The 25357-nt window shown below is 44.2% G+C and overlaps 2 protein-coding genes, 1 long non-coding RNA gene and 1 pseudogene across 6 annotated transcripts; 1 reads left to right on the forward strand and 3 right to left on the reverse strand.

The window, feature by feature from the left end:
* Positions 1-403: 403 nt before the first annotated feature.
* Positions 404-799, reverse strand: LOC132207145 (late histone H2A.2.2-like). Its single transcript, XM_059642320.1, has one exon. The coding sequence runs from the start codon at positions 794-796 to the stop codon at positions 404-406; it is 393 nt and encodes a 130-aa protein (XP_059498303.1). The 5' UTR covers positions 797-799.
* A 1250-nt stretch (positions 800-2049) lies between these two features.
* Positions 2050-3152, reverse strand: LOC132207221 (histone H2B 1/2-like). The gene has a single exon (XM_059642452.1). The coding sequence runs from the start codon at positions 3051-3053 to the stop codon at positions 2673-2675; it is 381 nt and encodes a 126-aa protein (XP_059498435.1). The 5' UTR covers positions 3054-3152; the 3' UTR covers positions 2050-2672.
* Positions 3153-7488: 4336 nt separating this feature from the next.
* Positions 7489-20466, reverse strand: LOC132207266 (uncharacterized). 4 transcript variants are annotated; one of them, XR_009443393.1, is made up of 4 exons: positions 20241-20466; positions 19430-19510; positions 14061-14142; positions 7489-8673 (listed from the first exon to the last, which is right to left on the reverse strand). It is a non-coding gene; the product is annotated as an uncharacterized LOC132207266 (long non-coding RNA). The 4 variants fall into 4 exon arrangements; XR_009443394.1 differs by lacking the exon at positions 7489-8673 and having other exon boundaries at positions 13683-14142; positions 20317-20466; XR_009443395.1 differs by lacking the exons at positions 7489-8673; positions 20241-20466 and adding an exon at positions 19754-20045 and having other exon boundaries at positions 13683-14142.
* A 2512-nt stretch (positions 20467-22978) lies between these two features.
* Positions 22979-25357, forward strand: part of LOC132207181 (uncharacterized) — a 95021-nt pseudogene continuing 92642 nt past the window's right edge.

The following is a 25357-nucleotide window of genomic DNA, read 5'->3' on the forward strand; positions in this document are numbered from 1 at the left end:
TATACAAATGATTTTTGTAGTTTTGGCCATGCAATCGAAATTTTGCCCAATCTCCCACAAGTGTATTCGATCCGCTGAGGATGGTCGGTTCTGTCTCGCATGGCATCTTTCTGGGGCCGATCTATTCCATGTCTCTTGTTCCCTGGATGGGGATACCGCTTTGAGTCACTATTTAAAGTCGCAGTCGCTGTCCCTGCAGCAAACCCTCCAACTTTATTCGTCCCGTTCTAGTTTTATCACTGTTAAAGCGAAAACAAAAGGGATGATTTTTGCGCGTTTAGAGGACCGGGTTTGCACATAAAATGAAAATTAGTTAGCCAGCAGTGAAAGTCTAGCTGCTTTTCACTGATGTTGTGGGTGGCTCTGAAAAGAGCCTTTGGGTTGTCAGATTCAATAAGTGTCTTCACTTTTTAGTGGCGCCCCCAGCGGCGGTTTTCTTTGGCAGCAGCACGGCCTGGATATTAGGCAGCACCCCGCCCTGAGCGATGGTCACCCCTCCAAGCAGCTTGTTGAGCTCCTCGTCGTTGCGCACGGCCAGCTGGAGGTGCCTGGGGATGATGCGGGTCTTCTTGTTGTCGCGGGCCGCGTTACCGGCCAGCTCGAGGATTTCAGCCGTCAGGTACTCGAGCACCGCAGCCAGATAGACCGGCGCTCCGGCACCCACACGCTCAGCATAGTTACCCTTTCTCAGGAGCCTGTGAACACGGCCCACCGGGAACTGCAGCCCAGCCCGGGACGACCGGGACTTCGCCTTCGACCGAGCTTTGCCGCCACTGCCCTTTCCTCTCCCAGACATTGCCACAGTCTCAAACACTTTCATAGAAAATGCTGCAATGCGGCCACATCGCGCCCTCTTTCCCTTCGGGAGGAATGTGGGTGCGGCCATTGCTGATTGGTCACATTGTTCAGTATAATGCCCAATCAGATATCTGCTTCCCTCACCAATCCGGAGAGAGGCCGGAAAATCCCGGCGCCAAATCATCAACCGCTTTCTTTCATACTGGAGAAGCCCGCCAATAATTTCGAAATGGGTAGAAGTTTTACAAAGAAGAATGCGTTCTTACTTCAGATAATTTACTTTTAGAATACACCTATATACGTCACACCATCTCTCTCTGATTTCCCGGCCGAGTTGAAACCAACTATTTTTGATCTTGAATTCCCCCCACCCCGCGAAAAAACTTAACATTAAGCGGAAGGGGGAATGAAAAGCCCGCCGAAAGTTATTCTCTGCACAGATTGAATTTAATTCACATCTACACCCGGATATAATAATCAAAGTATCACACAACTGTTTCTTTCTCGTTGAACTCAATACTGCTTTAAACAATATTTTACAATCGCTCTCCCTATTGCACAAGATCAACAATATTTCCACTTTTGCGATGCCAGTCCGGCAGCTGTTCTGCTTTCCTCTCGGTTCACTTGGAAATTTTCCCGCCGACAGCAGAAAGCCTCATTTATAGCTTTCTGCAAAACCGGATAGAACCCGCGGGGAGATTTGAAAATAAAACAAAATTCCTCTGCGTGGAAACCGTAGGAAAATACCGGCGCCAAATCATCAACCGTTTTCTGTCCGATTTGAAAAGCCCGCCAATATGGGCAATACGAGGAAGAGGTTTTACATGGATTTTTGCGTTAATGCTTACGATTTAATTTCCTTTCAGTTAAAAATGTTCACTTCACATAATCTCTCTCTGTCACTCCGGAAGCAACACCGTTTTCAGAAAACATTGTAAAATAGCCCTCAGTTATTGTGCTGGATCAGTCTTTCCGGACGGTCTCGGTTTATTTTGAAAGCCTCTCACCGACAGCAGAAAGCCCCACACACTGCAAACTGAAAAAAAAAATCGGATAAATTCCCTGACAGATTTGGAAATTGAAAAAGGAATCGCGCGGAATTTCTCTTAATGGGACTCAAATAAGAGATCATAATTTTTCCTTGCCACGGGTGAAATCCAGCGTTCATACCCCCATTGGGACAAATTTGAAAAACCCTCCAACATGTAGGATATAGCGGGAAAAGTTTCACAAAGAGGAATAAACAGTTTAATTTTTCTTTGAATTTAATTCAATTTCACATTACAAGTGCACGCTGATGTATTTATAAAAACTTACACAACGTTTTTCGGGGTGAACGGGTTAAAACTTGAAACAATAGTTTGAAGTTGCCCTCCCATATTGTCCTTGAACACAGTTTCACACTTGCGACTGCAATCCTGGCTCTGGCTTTATCTCAGCTCATTTTGAAAGCCTCTCACCGACAGCTGAAATCCTCAATGACAAGTATCCCCCAACATCTGTTCGTGGGACTCGAGCAGTTAGTTTTCTTTCCAGGGGGTGAAATTCCTGATCAAGGGGTAAATAATAACTGGAACACATAGGAGTTGTTGAAAAAAAAATGACTGAGTGACGATGAATGTGCTTTCTGCACAGGGAGGGAGGAGAGACTGGGTAGGAAGGCAACCGAAACTAACCGACAGAGGGACAGGGACCGCACGGTAATGTTTAGAACGTTTGTGTAAACAAAGATAAAGATTAGAGACATTAATTATAGATACCGAGAATCATTTACAAACGAAAAATGGTTCAACTGCTTCATTGAAATTGTGGGTGGCTCTGAAAAGAGCCGTTGGGTTTTGGATGTGTTTTTCTCAGCACAATGTGGGGTCTCACTTGGAGCTGGTGTACTTGGTCACCGCCTTTGTACCCTCCGACACGGCGTGCTTGGCCAGCTCCCCGGGCAGCAGCAGCCGCACCGCGGTCTGGATCTCCCGGGAGCTGATGGTGCTGCGCTTGTTGTAATGGGCCAGGCGGGAAGCCTCCCCCGCGATACGCTCGAAAATATCCTTGACGAACGAGTTCATGATGCTCATCGCCTTGGAGGAGATGCCGGTGTCGGGGTGAACCTGCTTCATCACTTTATAGATGTAGATGGCGTAACTTTCTTTCCTGGATCGTTTCTTTGTCTTGCCGCCTTTCCCCGGCGCCTTCTTGATGATTTTCTTGGCGCCCTTCTTCGAAGTTGCCTGCGCTTTCTTCTCATCCGGCATCGTGTCGGTCGCTTTCAGATACAATAAACGGAAGCAGGCTCGGAGCTCGCTTTTTATAGCCTGACCGCGTCAGCAATGCTCATGAGGGATGGGGGAAAAGTCTTGTTCCTGATTGGGTAGTTTACAAGAATGTCAGACCATGCGATTAGCCTTTCTGTGATTGGTTAGTGTGAAACACAAAGTGGATCTGTTCGGATCGACAACGAAATGTGAAACACAAACCGAAATTTTGTACACGGACCAAATTCCTAGCTCCTTGCAGTTGAACTTGTTCCTGTCATCCACTAACATTTTGAACACTACCTCCGAGATTTTAATTGTGACAGGGTGTTTTATTCTGCTCATAGTAATCTTTTGTGAGTGAAATGTTACCTTGTTTCATCACTAGCTGAGATTTCCTTATTAGGCTGTGGGCAGGATTGTATTGTTCAGACATTCGGGTTTATTGAGGGACACTTTGCCGAATATCTGTCAGTCTCTGCATTATGAGAATGGGAGTGCAGTTCTCGATCTGTCCCTGTCTGTTTAGGCAGTATGAATGATGATTATTCTCTCATAAATCAGTCCCCGTCATACAGTCCGAGAGATGTACAGGGTCCACCTCGTCCATGGAGAGCACATATCCGAGATTAATCTAGTTCCATTTACTAGCATTTGGTCCATATCCCACGAAACACTTCCTATTCATATACTCATCCACATGCCTTTAAAACGTTGTAGTTGTAAGAGCCTCCAGCACTTCTTTTGGCATTCAACCCATTCACACACCACTCTGTGTGCAAATATTGCACACCTTTGGTTCATTTTAAGACTTTCCCAGTCACTTAAACCCATGCCCTCTCATTTTGCATTCTTCTATCCTGGGGAAAAGATCTTGATTATGCACCCTTTCCACACCACTAAATTTTATAAACACAGCCTCCAACACTCCAGGCACGGTTTCATCAAGGGGAAGTCATGCCTGGCAAATCTGCTTAAATCCTTTAAGGAAGTAACAAGCAGGGTAGACCAAGGAGAGCCAATGGATGTTATCTACCTGGGCTTCGAAAAGCCCCTTGACAAGCTGCCGCACAGGAGGCTGTTGAGTAACATAAGGGCCCATGGTGCGAGCATGGATAGAAGATTGGCTGCCTGGCAGAAAGCAGAGAGTGGGGATAAAAGGCATGCTTTATACATTAATGATCTGGATGAAGGAACTGTTTGCATTCTGACTACATTTGCAGATGATACAACAATAGGTAGAGTGACAGGTAGTATTGAGGTGCTGAGGCTGCACTATGAAATGGACAGGTTAGGTGAGTGGGCAAAGAAGTGGTAGATGGAGTACAATGTGGGAAAGTGTGAGGTCATGCACTTGGGTAAGGAGAATAAAAGCATGAGAGATAATGATAACTGCAGATGCTGGAGAATCCGAGATTAAAAAAAAGTGTGGAGCTGGATGAACACAGCAGGCCAAACAGCATCTCAGGAGCACAAAAGCTGACGTTTCGGGCCGAGACCCTTGATCAGAAATGTGGGAGGGGGAAGAGGGCTCTGAAATAAATAGGGACAGACTGGGAGGTGGATCAAAGATGGATAGAGGAGGAGGTAGGTGGAGGGGAATCTAGAGTTGCAGTGGTGTAGAGATCCCCTGAGGTTTGTCCAGATTCTCCAGCATCTGCAGTCACCATTATCTCTGATACAATTTTAACTTCACTGCAAAGCGTCTTCCAGGGATGCCTGACCTGAAGAAGTTACCATCCTCCCTCCAGAATAAAAGCATAGACTCTTTTCTAAATGGGCAGAAAATTCAGAAGTCTTGCGTACAAAGAGACTTGGGAGTTCAACTCCAGGAATCTCTCACGGTAAACTCACAGTTTGAGTCAGTAGTCAGGAAGGCAACTGCAATACTGGCATTTATTTTGCCAGGACTTCAAGGCAGAGATTGACAAATTCTTGATCTCACAAGGAATCAAGGGCTACAGGGAGAGTGCAGGGAAGTGGAGTTGAAATGCCCAGCCTTGATTTAAATGGTGGAATGGGCTTGATGGGCCGAATGGCCTTACTTCCACTCCTATGACTTATGGTCTTGAAGATGTTTAAAAAAAAGGATGTGCTTATGAGGCTTTGGAAGACTCGAGTCAGGCCACATTTGAAGTAGCATGTGCAGTTTTGGGCCCCATATCTCAGGAAGGATGTACTGCCCCTGGAGCAGGTTCAGAGGAGGTTCACGGGAATGGTCCCAGGAATGAAAAGCTGAACATATGAGCAATGTTGAGGATTCTGGGACTGTACTCTTTGGAGTTTAGAAGGATGATAATCAAAACTTAGACTACTGAATGCCTGGACAGAGTGGATGTTGGGAAGATCCTTCCATTGGTAGGAGAGACTAGGACCCAAGGGCACAGCCTTCAAGTAAAGGGAAGACATTTTAGAACAGAGATAAGGAGAAACTTCTTCAGCCAGAGAGTGCTGAATCAATGGAATTCACTGCCACAGAAGGCTGTGGAGGCCGGGTTATTGTGTACATTTAAGGGTGAGATAGATAGGTTTTTGATTATCAAGGGGATCAAGGTTATGGGAAGAAGGCAGGAGAATTGGCTTAAGGAACGTCTCAGTCATGATTGAATGGCGGAGCAGACTTGATGGGCCAAATAGCCTGATTTCGGCTCCTATGTCTTATGGTCATATAGTAATACAGTTCGGACACAGGCCCTTCCACCCAAACTGGTTCATGATGACCGTGGTGCCCACTCAGCTAGATCCAACTGCCCACATTATATCCCTCTACATCCTTCCCTTCCATGTACATGTTCATTTTTTTTTTAAGTGTTGATATTGTGCCTGCCTCAACAACTTTCTCTGGCAGCTGATTCCACATGTGCTCCACTCTCTCTGTGAAGTTGGCACCCCTCAGGTCCTTCTTAAATTCTTGCCCCCTCTCACCTGAAACCTGTGCCCTCTAGTTTTCAATTCCTCATCTGTGGGGGAAAAAAAACAAACACGATATGCATTTATCCGACCTATGGAGCTCATGATTTTGTACATCTGAATAAGGTCACACTTCATTCTCCTACGGTCCAAGAAATAAAGTCCTACCCTGGCCAACATCTCACCATAACCCAGGACCACTAGTCCTGCATAAATTTTCTTTGAACGCTTTCTAGTTGAACTCGGTCTTTTTTACAACAGGGTGACCAAAACTGTACACAATACTCCATGTCTATTCAAAATGCCTCGATCAATGAAGGCCAGCATGCTGAATTCCTTCTTCAGCACCCTATCCACCTGTGACACTGCTTTAAACATACTACGTACCTGTACTCCTTGGTCCCTCTGTACCACATCACTACTCAGGACGTTACCATTTGCTGTAAAAGGCTTACTGTAGTTTGACATTCCAAAGTACAACACCTCACACTTATCTCCATTGAATTGCATTTTCCCATCCTTAGCCCACTTCCCCATCTGATTAAGATCCCTCTGTAATTTTCGATAACCTTCCCCACTATGAACGATACTGCCTAACATTGCATCATCTGTAAACTTACTAATCATGCTTTGCACATTCACATCCAGATCATTTATGTCAATAACAAATAACAAAGGTCCCAGCACCAATCCCTGTGGCACACCACAAGTCACAGGCCTCCAGTCCGAGAAAGAATCTTCAACTGTCACCCTCTGCTTTGTACCATCAAGCCAATTTTGAATCCAATGAGCTAGCTTTCCCTGTTCAAGTGAGCCACAACACACTGCAGCATCCCGGAGTTTCACAAAGCCAAGGAAGAACACTGATAGTGTCTTTAGAAATGACAGTTACCCAAAATGCATTGTTCACAGATGCTACACAACTGATGACAACAGGAAGACACAACACATCCAGTGATAGTAGTCACCAGACTATGCACTGAGGGTGTGAAATAACCACCTGGTTACTCTACCCCGTAAGAATCATGATAGCCCACGAAGTGACAGCCGCTGTTGAGAATGAAGGATCCAACATTCACAATTAGCAGAAACAATGCGATTTACAAGATACGATGCAAATACTGCCACAAACCTTACCCAAGGCAAACCGGTAGGAAACCCGCCATCAGGATTCATGGGCATCAACTCGCTGCCAAAAGTCATGACCCACTATCACTCACCTTAATGCACATGGATAAAGAGGGACACCAATTTGACTGGGACAACGTAGCCATCAGAGGACATCCCAACCAAAGACATGCACAAGAATTCAAACTAGAACTCCATTAACAAACATGTCCAGCTGGACACCACACACCAACCACTAAGAAACCAATCTGGAAGTGTTGCTCACCACCCCAGCAAACTGAGGCACATAAATAGCAAGAAGGACAGAATACCAACGTTTCATTCACGGTGCACTGATGATGTTATGTAGTATGGTGATGAAATGTCTGTGAACAAACTTACAAGCTCAGTGAGCAAGTCAACAGCATCGTATTTAATGAACTGACCCTGACATTTCCTGCAAGGCAAGTGTGAAAGTGATTATCAACATGTATCTGTCAATTTCCGCAATTTAACTGTCACTGTGATCAAACTCTGTCAGTTTCCGCTTGGTGGCCATGTGAGTACAGTTATCAATAAGGACGTTTCAGATTCCGCTCTGTGAATGAGAGTAATTATCAAACTGTACATGTCAGTCAGTTTATGCTGTGTGTAACTGGGAAGGCTGATTCCAGCATCTGCAGTTCTTGCTATGTCCAAGGTTGTTATCAATCTGTTCCTGTCAAGTTCGTCCATTTGGATATGTGCATGAAAGCAACATGCACCTATCATTTGCTTCTCTGTCAATTTGAGCGTCCAGTTACCAAGATGTACCTGTGAGAACCTACTCTGAATATTTGAGTACAGTCAGCAATCCGTGACTGTCTCTCTGTGGATTTGTGATTGCAGTTCTAAGTTTGTCGCTGTCACTTGATGCTCTGTGAAATTGGGAGTGTTATCATCAATATATTCCTGCCAGTTTCAGTCTCTGTGAAAGCGAGTACATCAATGAATATATGCATGATAGTTTCTATTATGTGACTATGTGAACATTTTTAATCAACCTTTTACTTGCAGTTTCTGAAGTATCAATATGGTCAAATACCATTTTTTTCGTCTGACCCTACAATACGAATGTGTGAGGTTAGGTATCCATGCGTACTGGTCACTTTCTACTCCTTAAAGTGGATTAGGTTTCAGGCAGCCAAAAATATTATCCGTGGAAGCGTGATTCATTATGTGGAGTTGATATCAGAGTAATTCTATGCAGATTTTCTTCAAGTCCTGAGGGTATACTTTGGATCAGGATTCAGTCTACCCATCTTCAAAAATGGTGTAAATGTCAATGGGTTATGTTAGGTGAAATCTGTTTGAACTGGGTATTTTGAATGGAGAGAGAAGCAAAATAAAGTGGCATTCCTCCGTGTTGTTTTATTGTCGGTTTGAACGTGTCTGACTGGAAATTAAAGTTCAATGGTGTCTGACTCAATCTGCTCCGTGACTGTGGAAAGGATGTTCTCTGCTGTGACAGTGGGAACATACCTGCTGTTTGTTAGGACGAGCTGGTCACAATTGGCTTTGTACTGAAGAAATGATACATTGCCTTGTTCCTTCAAGCGTTTGTCTGCAGGAAGGAAAAAACAGATAGCTCCTGTAAACCGTCATCAGATGGGTTTGAAAACATTTAACTGATCAATTTAACATTTCGCTAATAAACATTCAGATATTTAAATTATCACCAGGAATTCTAACAGAACTGTGGGCCTGATTGCACTCTTGCCCTGAGCTGCACTACATTTGATCAATTTTGAAAAAATCAACTCTGAGTGATGCACAGAAAGTAACCAACCCCCGTACAGCTCCATGACTGGAACTACCTAATGCAAGCTTGTCTGTGCATATGAGTTTAGTTACTGATCCATTCATGTCATTTCATTCATCTCAATCTCTACATTTTCATAATGTGTGCATACATTTATCAAATCATGACAACTTCAAACACACATGCCTGACAAATGAGAAAAACCAAGGAACTGCAGATGCTGGAAATCAGCAACAAAAGTAGAAATTGCTGCAAAATCTCAGCAAGTCTATCAGCATATGAGTGTGGAAATGAATGTTCTGAAGTTGAACCTCTGTTCTGAGGAAGTGTGACGGGACCTGTAATATTACTTGCTTTGTTTCCACGTGGATGGACTGACAGGTACAGGTACTGACTGACTCAGAACTAGTTCAAAATACAGACATCATAACTAAAGATGTGATCCAAGGACTAACAGCTATGGAGTTCCATTTAAACTCCAGCAACAGATACATGATCTATACAAAATGATTATCACTCACACATATCTAGTCATAGACAACAACAGCACAGCAAACAGTCCTGTCTCTCCAAGCCAGCAATGATAGAAACAACAAGCCAATAATTACATCCATTCAGCCAGCATTCAATTTCCATAAATGTATCACGGTGGCAGGGGAACTACCATCTCCACCTTTATCGCAGGATTGTTCTCAAATTCTTCATCTTGTGGAACTAGACTTTTTTTGTTCTGTTGTACGCTAGAAGATTTTATAATCATGGACATTTATTTAAAAAAATAATAATTTAAATCGTAACTGGCTCTCCACTTCACATGAAACATTTAAAATGCTCAGTTTTCGAATGCAGGAAGATTGAAGGATCAATGGAGTGTGGCTGTCCATCTTGTTCCATAACAACGGTTCTTTGCAAAAAAAAAAATCTCATTATCTAAAACCTGGGTACTCACCCAATGGTCCTCAGTGTTAAATTTTAGTTTCCAAATTCTTCACAAAATAATTTGGCTCTCCTCTTTTGATGGTCTGTCACATATGGACCAAGTTCTGAAGGATAATAGAATGAAACCTGCAGGGCTATGGGATGTGTGCAGGAAGATGTGATTGTGATGGCCATCTGGGGGTGTTTGGGTCAGCATGGACATGATGCACCAAATGACCTCCTTCTGTTCTGTACCATTTTTACAATGATTGATTGGTCTAGACCAATGTTTCCCTGTCAGTCTCTGCTGTGTAATACAGAAGTAATTTGCCAAAGATTTAGAGGGACACATTGATAACTACACTCACACATTCAACAGGTAGCAACTGACATGCATGGATCAGTAACTAAACTCATATGCACAGACAAGCTTGCATTAGGTAGTTCTAGTCATGGAGCTGTACGGGTGTTGGTTACTTTCTGTGCATCACTCAATTAGAGTTGAAGTTTTTAAAATTGATCAAATGTAGTGCAGCTCAGGGCAAGAGTGCAATCAGGCCCACAGTTCTGTTAGAATTCCTGGTGATAATCTAAATATCTGAATGCTTATTAGCTAGATGTTGAATTGATCAGTTAAATGTTTTCAAACCCATCTGATGACGGTTTACAGGAGCTGTTTTTTTTTGTGTCAGTTTTTGCTACGTGCTAGCATGAGCATATTTACCAATCTGTAACTTTCAGTTTCTCCCGTGTGTATCTGACAGTGTAGTTATAAATCTGTTATAACAAGGCACAGAGCTGGATGAACACAGCATGCTAAGCAGCATCAGAGGAACAGGAAAGCTGATGTTTTGGGCCTGGGCCCTTCTTCAGAAAGTTGTAGAGGTGTGAATACATTTATCATAGTTTGCCCGTCAGTTTCAGGGGTGTGTGTGTGTGTGTGTGTCAATGAATGAAGTTGTCAATCTGTCGCTGTCAGTATCTGAAATCAGAATATTCAAATGTGTTTGTGTAATTGTCAGTCTATCCCTGATACATTCATGGAGCAGAAACTGAGGTTTTGTTTTCAATATATTCCTGTCAGTTTCTGCTTGGGGAATGTGTGAGCATTTTTATAAACCTGTACCTAGCAGTTCCTGTATCATCAAGACAGGAATTTAGTTATTAATCTGTACCTGTTAACTTTGGTTTTGTGAAGAACTGGGTGTAGCTATTGATCTGTATTTGTCAGTAGCTGCTCGTGAAGATGTGATTGTAATTATCAAACTGTCCTTCTCAGTTTCTGCTGTGTCATATGTGAGTTTAGTTGTCAATCAATACCCATCCATTCCTGCGTCATGAATGTGGGAGTGCATTGCAAAAAAAATGTCAAATTTCTGTGACTGTGCAAATATAGATCACAATCTCTACATTTTCATAATGTGTGCATATATTTATCAATCTGTACCTGTCAGTTATTTTGCATTCTGAATGTGTGCATAATTGTCATTGTCCCTGTCGTTTTCTGATACGTGAAGACAAGAGTGTAGTTATCGATATACAAAGAATAAAGAGAAGAAAGAAAATTACAGCACAGGAAAATACCCTTCCGCCCTCCAAGCCTGTGCCGATCGAGATCCTCTGTCTAACCTGTCATCTATTTTCTAAGGGTCTGTGTCCCTTTGCTCCCTGCCCATCCAGATACCTGTCCAAATATATCTCAAAAAATGCTAATGTGTCTGCATCTACTACCTCCACTGGCAACGCATTCGAGGCACCTGTCACCCTCTGTATAAAGAACTTTCCACACATATCTCCCTTAACCTTTCATCCTCTCACTTTGAACTCAGGACCCATAGTAATTGAGTCCCCCACACTGGGAAAAAGCTTCTTGCTATCCACCCTGTCTATATCCCTCATGATTTTGTAGACCTCAATCAGATCCCAACCTCACTCTCCATCTTTCCAATGAAAATAATCCTAATCTACTCAACCTCTCTTCATAGCCAGCACCCTCCATACCAGGCAACATCCTGGTAAACCTCCCCTGCACCCTCTCCAAACAGTCCACATCCTGTTGGTGACGTGGCGACCAGAACTGAACACAGTATTCTAAATGTGGCCGAACTAATGTCTGATACAACTGTAACATGACCTGCCAACTCTTGTACTCAATACCCCGTCCGATGAAGGAAAGCATGCCATATGCCTTCTTGACCACACTATTGACCTGCGTTGCCACCTTCAGGGAACAAAGGACCTGAACACCCAGATCTCTCTGTTCATCAATTTTCCCTAGGACTCTTCCATTTACTGTATAGTACACCCTTGAATTAAATCTTCCAAAATGCATCACCTCGCATTTGCACGGATTGAACTCCATCTGCCCAACTCTCCAGTCTATTTATATTCTGCTGTCATCTCTGACAGTCCCCTTCACTATCTGCTACTCCACCAATCTTAGTGTCATCTGCAAACTTGCTGATGAGACCACCTACACCTACCTCCAGATCATTTATGTACATCACAAACAACAGTGGTCCCAGCACAGATCCCTGTGGAACACGACCGGTCACAGGTCTCCAATTTGAGAAACTCCCTTCTACTACTACTCTCTGCCTCAATGATATGTGATTGTCACTTTCTTCTCTCTGGCTGAGAGAGTATTTTCTCTCATTTCTGCCAGTCAGATCCTGCCCTGTAAATCTGAGAAACTAATTATTAAGCTATACCTGTCGCTATCTGATTTGTAAATGCATTTATCATTCTCTCCCTGTCAAGTTTCTGCTGTGTAAACGTGCAAGTGAAGTTATCGATCTGTGACTGTCAGTTTCAGCTGAATATTGCTCTTTCAACATCTGCAGGTTTTCTTTGATGTTCAAATATCTGCTCATTAACATGAATAAGATTTTATCTGCAGCTATGTAAGGTGCTGTAAGTGAAACCGTCAGTGTTTATACCATTCGCTAACTCTAGCAGTGCGGCTGAAGATTGAGTATGTTCCACAATATTCATTCTATGGTACAGTTTAAGTTTTATTCTAATATTGGTCAGTCTCTGGTTTGAATGTGTTGAGTTTAATGTGCACATTTTTGTTGCAAGTTCACTGTACGAATCATTCTTAATTGTAAGTCAAAAAACTTGGTATCTGCTTGAACATATGTTATTTTCTGCCTGTTTTCAGGTCAATATTTAATTTCCTTCAGGTAGATTTAAAACTTTATATTCGGCAGTGGGTTCTGCTATTCAGTTTGTGGGACAAACAAATTCAATGGCAATATAGGTTTCAATCTGACACTTGTCCTGATATGCAATTCCTCCAGTTTGTACAAAAGTAAAAAAAAACTTTAGTTACCTCGCTCAGTCTAAGACACCGTGAGATATTTGGAGGTACAATGAATCTCTTGTTCAATCTACTACTTGGACTACTTCATGGGAATTCAGTGTGCCAAAAAATTCACACAATTTTTTTTGATGATGTCGCAAACAATTGATACTTAATTTATGACCATGGCCATTACCATGTAGTTAAATCCTACAGGGAGTGCATGGAGATTGGAGAACTGAGCTCACTTTTTGTTCTGTTTGTCTCTTTCATAGAAGGCTAGCTCTCTGACCTGAAATCTGAGAGTAGAAATCATTTTTAGTGTTACATGTGCTGAGGCTTGAAGTGTACATGGTCTTCATGGCTATTAGATGTTGAGGAATGTGTGTTGGAACGGTGCATGTATGTATTTGGAATACATTGTAAATCACTCAGTAAGTCGGTGCGTGTGTGCGCGCGCGCATGTGCAGTTTATGTTATGTGCTCTCAGTAACCATTTTATGTCACACATTTGGAAGTAACATTATTTAATTCTTCTCTCTATGCATGGGACATCAATTTGTCAAAACATAGACACCGTCCTGCTCAGTTACTGATAACGTAATGTTTTCTTCCATATCTGTACTCACACTGTGCGAAGTAACTATGTAACTGCATGAACTATTTCTTCACCTTGACAGTAACTTGAAAAACATGCTTACTAAATGCAGATTTAGAGCAGTTCCTCGGTGTCCGTCTCAGATGAAGATTCAGTCTGTGACTTTTCAAAAATGTTGTAAATATCAGTAGGCTATGAATGAAGAAAATTATAGCAACCGAGGAGGTGTGCATTGGGAAGAGAGAAAACAAACTACTTGTATTTGACTGTTGGCTTGAATGCATTTCTCTGGAAATTGAGATCACCGTGTCTCTGACTCAAACTGCTCTACGCCTGTGGAAATGATCCATTCTGACAGCGGTAACATACCTGCTGTTTGTGAGAAGCAGCTGCTCACACTTGGCTTTGCACCAAGGAAATGATACACTGTCTTGGTCCTTCATGTATTTGCCTGGATGAAAACAGAAGAGAAACATTCTGTAAATCAGCATCAGCCAGGTTTGACAATCTCAAACAGATTAACGTACATTCAGTTGATAATTATTAGGATGTTTCTTTTCTTCAACTTCACCTGACAATGCAGCAGAGCTCCAAAAGCTTGAGATTTTAAAATAAGCCTATTGGACTATCACACAAATCGCGAGACTTCGGCCTTTTCTTTGAAGCCATCAATTCAAACACAGGTCTAACTCAGCGAGGTCCAGAAACTGAACAATTGCACAGCTGCATCTAAAGGTGCTACCTGAGGATGCTGTAATATTGACAGTTTGTGTTACCAGATCCCAACACACTAACTGTTGTAAAGAAGCACAACAGACACTATTTCAAATGTTTTTGCTCAAGACATATAATCTGTTGACTCCAATCTACGTCCTTTACAGGATTCTTATATTTCCACCATCTTGCCTGTGTTTCCACTATTCTTTGCACAATGACTATAAACAGTGTGAAACAGTAGCCAAACAAGCAGCATTTGGGGCAGGGCCACCAATGGCATGGACTGCTTTTCCCAATAATTCCCAACAACAAACATCAATGGGTCATTCCCTAACTCCCTTCTCTCCCACTGTGAAGAAAGCAACTGGGGCTGTGGGGAAAAGGGCAGAGAATGCTTCAACCTGAGGCGTCGGCCCTTTGTGGAGCAATAATAGAGCTCTTCCCCAGGTCATGTTAATAACTCCCTGCCTCCAGCTATCTCAGAATTGAATGAGCAATGTTCGGGCTGTCCAAGTCGAAGAGACACCGAATGGCTGGCAGCTAAGCTGTTCCTCTAGCCCTGCTGCCTATGACTGACACGTGGTTAAACAGAACGAATGAAGAAAGCCTGCTCCAGCATTTAACAAAGACACAATGGTACTTTGGAGAAGAGGTTATTCCGAGGCAAAAGGGAGCATTGCACAAACAACAGCTGCAAGATTTGTTGGAGACAGTTTGAAGGTTTGCAACAAAGATTGAAGGGGACAGTAAATTCTGCAAGAAACAAACAGTTGAACTCATGGGATTATGGCTCATAAAAAAATCTACAGAATCAAACAAGTTCATTAAAATTGATAAGCAATTGACTTCAGCCCCTTTAATGAAAGGATGTTGTCCCATTAGATGAATATAGTTAGTTAGGACGAGGGGTGTCAATCATCCCAAAGACAGCTGGCCTAGCTAATCATGAAAACAGCAGATAACTCCATCTTGCAGCAATATTCACGCTATTAAGAAATTGGTTCCAGTTAAAGATCCTTCAGATGGATTTCAATGTAATTCTAAATCTATATATAAGCATTAGGGGAGAAGATTCAAACATGGGTATGAAAGTTAATTAGTCACCAGAAGGTTTCTTATGTCACTAAAGGAATGCCTGGTGCATCCAATAAGAAGCAAATGGCTCACAATTCATGAGCTCCAACAGAGCTAAGAGGAGGGGAAGCATAATGCTTAAAATAAAACTCACTTTATAATACAATTAACATCATGAATCTCACAGCAAGTCGTAAGAATCAACTCAGCAATAGTAAGCCCTGCCAATGCTGCAGTTGGAGATAACACAATGTGGAGCTGGAGGAACACAGCAGGCCAGGCAGCATCAGAGGTGCGGGAAAGTTTAAGTTGTGGGTCAGGACTCTTCTTCAGAAGCATCAACTTTCCTGATACTCTGATGCTGCCTGGCCTCCTAGTAGGAGTCAACTATCTGTTTTATTATAATTCAGACAGTGGGAAAATAAGAGGAGTAACAGAATTTAATAGAGACACAAAATTAATACAATTGACAGCAGAATTCAAGCTAGCCTGATAGGTAAGCGATTCTGGGGCATGGCTGAAGGTGTACAGCCAGTAACTTTGAAAAGCGAATTAATAGATGCATGGAAAGATCCCATGGCCTGGTGATTACATTGTCTGTTAAACATTATGAGATTGTGGTGACTCTTGGCCTGGCTAATAGAGGGCCCATCTTCAATTAGGAGTTTCAAAGGATTCGTTGTATAGAATAAGGGGAAAGGCACAGTGATCCAGTTGCATTGAATCACTGCAACAAAATGTATAATACTGTATTCCACTGTGAGAATCAGAGTGTCATCAATCGCTTTCCAATCTGAGCTAAAAATTAATGATGTAACTGCATCTTCAAGAGGGGTGGCTGTGGCCCTCTCCCCGCATGATCCGGTGACTGGTTGATGAAATACTGCGATGGGCCTGAATTCTGCCTGCCCCGAGTCTTTGTCCTCGGTCTGGAGTTTCACTCCTGCAGGGAATCAAAGAAGTGGATTGAAAATTTGGCCCATTCAATTTGCTCCACTGTACAATGACAATATCTGATCCAAGTGAGCTGTTAACTGTAGTATTCATTCACCTTGACCTTCGTCCCATAAATATTAATTCAATGTTGAAAGAACATACAGAGAAATGAAAGAAATGGGACATTCTCACTGAAGCAACACATAAGTATTGGATGGCACCCTGTGTCACAGTGGTATCTAGATGGAAGTGGTCGTGGGCTTGGAAGGCACTGTCTATGGAGCATTGGTGAATTCTAGCTGTGCATCTTCTGGAAGGTACACATTGCTGCTTGAGCATTGGTGTTTGAGGGAATGGACGTTTGCGGATGTGCAGCCAATCAAGTGTTTCTCTCCTGGATGGTATCTTGCTTCTGGTGTGTTTGTGGAGCTGCACTCATCCGGGTCAGTGGGGCTAAACCATCACATTCCTGACTTGATCACATGAGATGTTGGACAGGATTTGGGGAAGCAGGAGACCAGACACTCACTGCAGGATACCCAGACTCTGACTTGTCCTTGCCTTATCTGTATTTATGTACAGAATCAGTTCGAGCATCACAGCGTCCATGAGTGAAACAGAATGGGAACAGACCCTTTCATCCAACTGGTCTGCAATAGATTAACATCCCAATCTGACCTCGTCCCATTTGCCAGCATTTTGCACATATCCCTCTCATGTCGACCTGTTCATCTACCCGTCCAATGGTGTTTAAAACTTATCATTGTACCCTCCACAAGGCGTACCTCTGTCAGCTTGTTCCAGACATGCCCCACACTCTGCACTAAAGAAATCTCCCTCAGGTCTCTTTTAACATTGACCCTCTCACTGTAAACCTATGCCCTTCAGGTTTCGGCTCCACCACCCGAGAAAAAGAGACCATGGATATTCACCCTATCCATGCCCCTCATGACTTTATAAACCTCTACAAGGTCACCCCTCGGTCTCTGACGCTGCAGGGGAGAAAGTCCGAGCCTGTTCACCCTCTCCAAACAGTTCACACCATCTGGTCCAGCTAACATCTCTGTAAATATTTGCTGCGCCCTCTCCAGTTCAACAACTTCCTTCCGACAGCAGTTTGGCCAGAACTTTAAGCAGTAAAAGTGGACCCAAAACATTTCCTGTACAGCCACAACATGACATCTCAACTCCTATTCTCAATGCACTGACCAATGAAGGCAAACACTTGCTTCACCACCTTATCTACTTGCGACTCCACTTTCAATGAACTACGCACACAAACACCTTGGCGTCTTTGTTGGGGAACACTTCCCACGGCCCTCCTATTAACTGTCAAACCCCTCTCCTGTTTTGAACAATGAGAATGTGAGAGTTATCATCATTCTTTTCTTGTCAGTTACTGCAACGTGAACAATAGCAACTATTAATGTATGCCTTTCCGTTTCTGTTATGTCCATTTGTGAGTTTAGTAATTGTTGCAAACACCAGTTTTTGCTGTGTGACTGTGAGAGTGAAGTTCTCAATCCAAAATAATCAATTTCTACTCTTGTGCATCAAAATAGTTTTATTCTCTGGCCACCAGTGATATTCTGTGACTGTGCTTCAATCTGAGAGAATAGTTATGAGGGCGTAGAGAGTGAGCCTTAACCCCATTTCCATTTGCAGTTTATGAGCTTTCTGTCAGTCTGAGGGGGTAAGGAGGTGGAGAGCAGATTATATTCCCAACAATTTGTGGAAACAGTTGAAGAGTACAAATGTTCTAGAGCAAGCACAATGGGCTGAACGGCCTGCTTCTGACATGTACTTGGTCTGTATTTCTGAGGCATTTTCATGAATCCAAGTGTTGGATAGTGCGTCAGTGTAAAGATATCATGTAGAAATGGACAGACAAGCTTATTTTTCTTTTAAAAAAGCTGGCCCTGTGAGTCAGTGTAGGCTGTTTCCAGTTTTACTGAGATACTTAGTTTCACTTTGTGTACTGGGATATTGAGTTTTTTTTTCATTTATTTATTTGGAGAATTTTATTCTGTATCTGACAGACCATGCTGCATTCTCTACTTGTCAGGCTTTGGCAGAGAAAGTGCATTTGCATTTCACATTATTTAATTTCTGTGTCTTTGTATGGGACATCATTCATCAAAAGATAATTTTAGTCCTAAATAAAAACTCAAAAAACTTCAGGTGCTGCAAGTCAGAAACAAACATGGAATTTGCAGGAAACGCAAAGCAGGTCTGGCAGCACGTGAAGAGAAATCATGGTTAACTTTTCAAACACTTCCTCAGTTCTGCGCAAAGGTCACTGGATCCGAAACATTATTTCTGATTTCTCTTCACGCATGCTGCCCGGCCTGCTGAGCTTTTCCAGAAAATTCTGTTTTTGTTTACTATTTCTGTCCTCAGTCACTGATAAACATCAAAAGTTTCCATCTATATTTGTACTCAATACCTACTCCATATAATGGTCATTGTAACAACTTGAACTGTTTGTATCAGACTTAAATGGAACTGCAGATGCTGGAGAATCCGAGATAACAAGGTGTGGAGCTGGATGAAGACAGCAGGCCAAGCAGCATCTCAGGGGCAGGAAAGCTGACATTTTGGGCCTAAACTTTTCATCAGAAACATCAGCTCTCCTGCTCCTATGATGCTGCTTGGCCTGTTGTGTTCATCCAGCTCTAAACCTTGTGATCAGGTTGTATACCTGGATTATAACTATAAAAATACCCTCACTTAATGTGAATTCAATGTAGTTATTGAGAGTATATTTGTGACATAAATTCAATCTATTCTCTTCAAATGCTGTGAATGACAATGGGCTGTCAAAGATAAACTTTACTGGAACTGGGTTAGTTTATATTGAGAAGAGGAAAAAAAAGGTTACATTTTGTATTTTGTTGGTGGCATTTGTTCGCTGGTTTAATTGTTTCTTTCTGGAAATTGCGTTCAATGCGAGTCTTACTTAAACCGCGACTGTGGAAAGCACAGTCTCCGCTCTGACAGTGGGAACATACCTGCTGTTAGTAGGAGCAGCTAGTCACACTTGGTGTTGCACCACGGAAACGTGACATTGTCTTGACACATCAGATAATTGCCTGGAGAAAGACAAAAGAGAATTCTCCCGTAAATCGACATCTACCGAGTTTCAAAATATCAAAGCTCATCAATAGAAAATTTCGTGAATACTCATGATAATTCCTTGTTTTAAAGCCAACGAGTCGAACAGAAAAGGGTCCGGTTACACAACTAACCCGGGTTCCTCCTCTTTCTTTTAGCGAAATTCTAAAACAATTTACTAAGATACAAAAGCTAACCAGATCCACGAATGGAATGCTTACACGGTTCAATATCCAGCTCCCAATACACGAACTATTGAAGGGAAGCACAACAGGCACGATTTCAAATATTTTGCTGGAAACTCTTAATCCGGTGACTGCCATGTTTCTCCTTCGCGGGATGAGCCCGTTTGCACACACTGCTTTGTTTTATTCACGGTTCAATGCAAACTCGCAACTAACAGCGTGAAACAGCAGCCAAACAATGAATTTCCATCAGTGTTTAGAAGACTAAAAGCTACAAGCCTGACCCCCAGCAGCAGCTTCTTGCCGCTGCGTCTCCCTCAGCAGGCCCACACACAGCCCGAGAATGGCCTCCCTCTCCCCGCCCCCAGGCCGCTCACTCCAAGTTCCGGGACCAGTTCCTGCTCCGCTCTCTGATAAAGGGTCTCGGCCCGAAACGTCAGCTTTTGTGCTCCTGAGATGCTGCTTGGCCTGCTGTGCTCATCCAGCCTCACATTTTACTATCCTGCTCCGCTCGGCCTCTTACCAACAGTCCCCGGGTCTCCCTGAACTGAGCCCGAATCAATGCCGGTCTCGGAGCCCACTCTGTGTCCCAGACTCACATCTCGATGCGCTGCTGGAAGGAGCCTGCTGTTCCCTCGCTTCCCTGCGCGCTGGTCTCTCCATTGCGGCCTGTTTCAAACAAACCTCTTCCACTCACTGAGTCAATGCCCCTCAATAGCGGCTCAGCGGAAAGCTTCACGCATGCGCTCCTCTGGTCAGCAACAAGCAGCTTTTTCGGGGTGGGCATAGCAAGGATCACGCATGCGCTGCTTTCCCCGCTGTGTCCCAGAAACAAACATCAATTGGTTACTTCCCCAATTCCCTTTCCTCCCAGTTTAAGCAAAGCGAATGGAGGCTGTGGGGGAAATGGCATAAAGTGTTTCAAACTGGGGCATTGGCCCTTTGTGAAGCTCCTATGGAGCTCATTCCCGGGTCATGTTAATATCTGCCTCCCCCCGGCTCGCTCACAATCTGGTGGGGAAGCGGAGAAGCTGGCAGCCGTTCGGCCCATTTAATATTCTCTACTATTCAATAAAATCACGTCTGATCTCATGTTAACTGTGATATTTAATTCTGCTGGCCTTCGTCCCATATTGACTCACAGAGCGATGGAATAAATGCGACATTATGACGAAGGCAGAATGTAACTGCTGTGGGGAGTCTTGCAGCGCAGAGGTAGTTTCCCTATTTCTGGGTCAGGTGGGCCGTGCTAAAGCCACACCCGGACCAGAGGAGTGTAATAATATCCCTGGGCCCGATGCAAATACCAGTTTGGAATTGATGACTGATTTTATTCTCAGTATGCTGCAGGCAGAAACCTTGTGATGAATGGGTTACCGCAACGAATGACCCACCTGTTTTTTCTGGTTTGCGCATTCCTGGGAAGAGGACGTCTCTGGCTTGGTCCAGCATTTATTGCGCGTCCCTAGTTTCCCCCGTTGAGAAGTTGGTGCTGAGCCACCTTCTAAAATAGTTCTGGTCCATGTGCTGCCCACATTGCAGTTCGCAGGTAGATCCAGGGTCTTGATTCAGAGACAGTGAAGGCAAGGGGACGTATTTCCAAGTTAGGATTGTGGGTGATTGGAGGGGAACGTGGCTAGTATCAAGGTGGTGTTCCTCCACATCAACTGCCCAAGCCCTTTCAAATGGATATATTCGTGAGTATGGATGGTGGTCTTTTTACACTCTACAAAACTGTCATTTTAGAGGGCTATTTCACACCGTTTTTGAAATTTGAGAAGAGATTCACTAGTATTTGCAGAGTATGTAAGGCTCGAGTCATATAGAAAGGATGGATAGGGGTCAAGACCCATAACGTTTCCTGTCCCTAAGATGCTGCTTGACCTGCTGGGTTCATTCAGTTCCACACCGTGTTTTCATGGATAGGCTGGGGCTTTTTTTCCACTGGAGAGTAGGATGTTGAGAAGTCACCTTCTCACAGTTTGTAAAATACTGATGGGGTGAGACAGAGTTAATGGTCGTTGAACTTTGTTTGGGATGGAGGGAATAGAAAACCAGGGCGGACATTTTAATGTTACAGGCGAGAGATTGAAAAAAAAAGACACGAGGGGCGTTTTTTAAACATAGAACACGGAAGGATGTGGAATAAACTACCTGTCGAAATGGTCGACGTGGCTATAATGACATTAAAACGACATTTGGAGAAGTGCATAAACACGACAGTTTTGAAAAGAAATAGGTCAGGGACAGGTAGATGGAACGAATTCAATTTGGTATTATACTCGGCCTCTACTGATTGGACTGAACGGTCTGCATCCTCACTGTATGACTCTGTGGGAGAAAAAAAAAAGAGACAAGCCATTGAGTTGGATGATCTGCCATTTTCATGGTGAGTGGGAGGAGAGGTTTGAAGGGCTGATGGGTGTTATTTGCCCAGTTGCTATTCTTTACGTTTATATGAGTGTGATTCCCAGAAACGATGTTGAGTATTGTCACTGCAATTGAAAAAAAAACTGATCTCGGTGATCAATGTAACTTCAAACCAGATGATTGGCTCTTGCAGCTGAATATGCAGCAGAACGAATCTCCGGCGCACAGACCTCGGAGAGTTTCACAATGACTGAGGAGAAAAACTACAACTAATTCCCTGGGTACCGGAGCACAGGCTGAAAGGGGGAGAAATTACATCCTCCCACAGGTACATTTAGAGATATTTCTGCCCTGTGACTGTATGGATGTGAATATTGAGTCAGAGAGACTGTAGGAAAAGGGCGGGCGGGATAGTCACACGTAAATGTGCTTGTGTGTCCGCTCATATCATGATATTTCCACGTCTCTCTTGTGCAAATCAAAAAGATTTTCATTTCAAATCATCCCCCTGCTCCTCCACTAAACCCTAAAGATAGAATTCAAGGCAATATATTTGTTGATTTCAAGATTTCAGTCTAAAAATGATGATAATGCCAGCGCTCAGCTCAGACAGCGCGATCAGTGCAGCAGCAAAATGCGGTAAAATCGACAACGGAGCCGTCAATTCGAGTGAAAACCTTTCAGCCGCAAACCTTCCCGTGTCAGGGTCAGGAACGATCGAGCCTGGCTCTCTGGAGATGCGGAATGGCAGAGGAATTGGAGAGTTTGTGCCGAGAGACAGGCAGGCAGCAGGAGCAGGGAGCTGAGGGCAGGTTGTCTCCGCGCCGTCCGCTCGCTGCCTTTAAGTTGCTCAGTGCCGCCACCAGCAGCTTCATTGCTGACCCAGTTCAGTCTGACAGAGAGAGATTCAGCGCAGAGTTCCCGACATGAGCGACAGTGCAGCCGCCGAAACCGCTCCTCCAGCCTCCGCCAGCACCAAACCCAAGTCTCCAAAGAAGAAGAAGGCGGCGGCTCCCAGGAAGAAACCAGCCGGTCCCGGGTTGGGCGAGCGGATTGTGAAGATTGTCGGGGAGAACAGCGATCGGAAGGGGACGTCTCTGGTCGCTATAAAGAAGGCGCTGCAGAGAAGCGGGGTCAATGTGGAGAAGCAAAATGCACAGATCAGGATGGCTGCCAAGAGGTGCCTGGCGAAAGGCTCCCTGGTTCTGGTGAAGGGCCAGGGCGTCTCCGGCTCCTTCAAACTCGCAAAGAATCCAGTCAAGGCAAAAGTGGGAAAGAAGGCGAGACCAGCAGCAGCCGCCAAGAAAGCAGCCGTGAAGAAAACAACGGCCAAGAAGGTGGCAGCGAAGAAGTCCCCAGCCAAGAAAGCAACCGGCAAGAAAGCGGGCGGCAAGAAGGCAGCAACGCCAAAGAAAGCGGCGAAGAAAGCAGCGCCGAAGAAAAAGACTCCCGTGAAGAAGGTGATAAAGACCAAGAGCCCCAAGGCCGCAAAGCCGGCCCCGAAATCGAGGAAACCGAAGGCCAAGCCCAAAGCGAAAGTGACCAAGAAAGCAGCAAAGAAATGAAGCAGTCGGTGTAACATGTAACAAACTGAACCCAAAGGCTCTTCTCAGAGCCGCCACATCTTTCAGGAGAGAGCTGAGCCCGGATCGAATGATCCCTGAAATAACATGGTGCAGAGCTGGATGACCATAACAGGCCAAGCAGCATCAGAGGAGCAGGAAAGCTGACGTTTCAGGCCCAGATCCTTCTTCCTGCTTCTCTGGTGCTGCTTGGCTTGCTCTGTCCATCCGACTCTACACCTTGTTATTTCAGATTGTCCAGCATCTGCAATTCCGTCTATCTCTCAAATGATCCCTGTCCTGGATCCGAGTGCAGACACAGCATAAACTTGAATTGATTCGAGTAACTGAAATATCACATTTCCGAGAGCAGAAACTGAGAATGGGGATGGTATCACATGGGGAGGGTCACTGGAACTGCATCTGGCTATTTCATACCGCGACTTGTAATTCTGCCCAGACACAAATCTTACATAATGCAGTACATGCATCTCATTAACCCTTCCAGGCATGTTAATTTGTTTAATTTTGATGATAGGGCCTCTGGCGATGTTTTAACGGTGTATTCCTCCCATTTACCTGCGAAAGACATTTCAGGCAGTAATTACAAATTGTGTTCGGAATGTTTACAATCTGGGAGAAATAAACATGTCCCGAAAAAAAGGGATTTTGCAATTAATCTCTTTGAAGATGTTTAATTCGGCGTGTTTGATAAGATTGATTACCCACGGTTACACGGCTGGTTGATCAGTTTATGAGAGACAATGGGAACTGCAGATGCTGGAGATTCCAAGATAATAAAATGTGAGGCTGGATGAACACAGCAGGCCAAGCAGCATCTCAGGAGCACAAAAGCTCCTGAGATGCTGCTTGGCCTGCTGTGTTCATCCAGCCTCACATTTTATTATTATGGTTGATCAGTTTGCCTGGGCTGTATCAATATCCGCGCTTCCCTCCTGCCTGTTACAGACAGATCAGGCAATGATCCCGTGTCCTGTCCGCGCTGTGGGCAAGGTCGGTTTCAAGCAAATTGGTGTGTTAGCAGCGCAGGGGTGTTCCTTACTCCCAAACCACCAAGACGCCGGCAGCCGATGAAAGGAGCGCATGCGTGAGACCCTCCCCCAGTGATGGCATTGAGGAGTGTTGACTCAGTGAGTGGAAGAGGTTTGTTTGAAACAGGCCGCAATGGAGAGACCAGCGCCCAGGGAAGCGAGGGAACAGCAGGCTCCTTCCAGCAGCGCATCGAGATGTGAGTCTGGGACACAGAAGGGGCTCCGAGACCGGCACTGATTCGCGCTCAGTTCAGGGAGAACCGGGGGCTGTTGGTCAGAGGCGGAGGGGAGCAGGAACTGGTCCCGGAACTTGGAGTGAGCGGCCTGTGGGCGGGGAGAGAGAGAGGCCTTTCTCGGGCTGTGTGTGGGCCTGCGGAGGGAGACACAGCGGCAAGAAGCTGCTGCTGGGGATCAGTCTTGTAGCTTTTAGTCTTCTAAACACTGATGGAAATTCATTGTTTGGCTGCTGTTTCACGCTGTTAGTTGCCAGTTGTGGGGCTTCCGATAAAGGACGTAGATTGGAGTTAACAGATTATACGTCTCGGGGGGAAAAAACACATTTGAAACAGCGGCTGCTGTTCTTTTCAACAGTGTGTTGGGATCTGGTAACATGAGCTGTGTCAACAGTGTAGCATCTTCAGGTCGCACCTCAGATG

Source organism: Stegostoma tigrinum, chromosome 44 (assembly GCF_030684315.1).
Source record: "Stegostoma tigrinum isolate sSteTig4 chromosome 44, sSteTig4.hap1, whole genome shotgun sequence".
NCBI classification, from domain to species: Eukaryota; Metazoa; Chordata; class Chondrichthyes; order Orectolobiformes; family Stegostomatidae; genus Stegostoma; species Stegostoma tigrinum.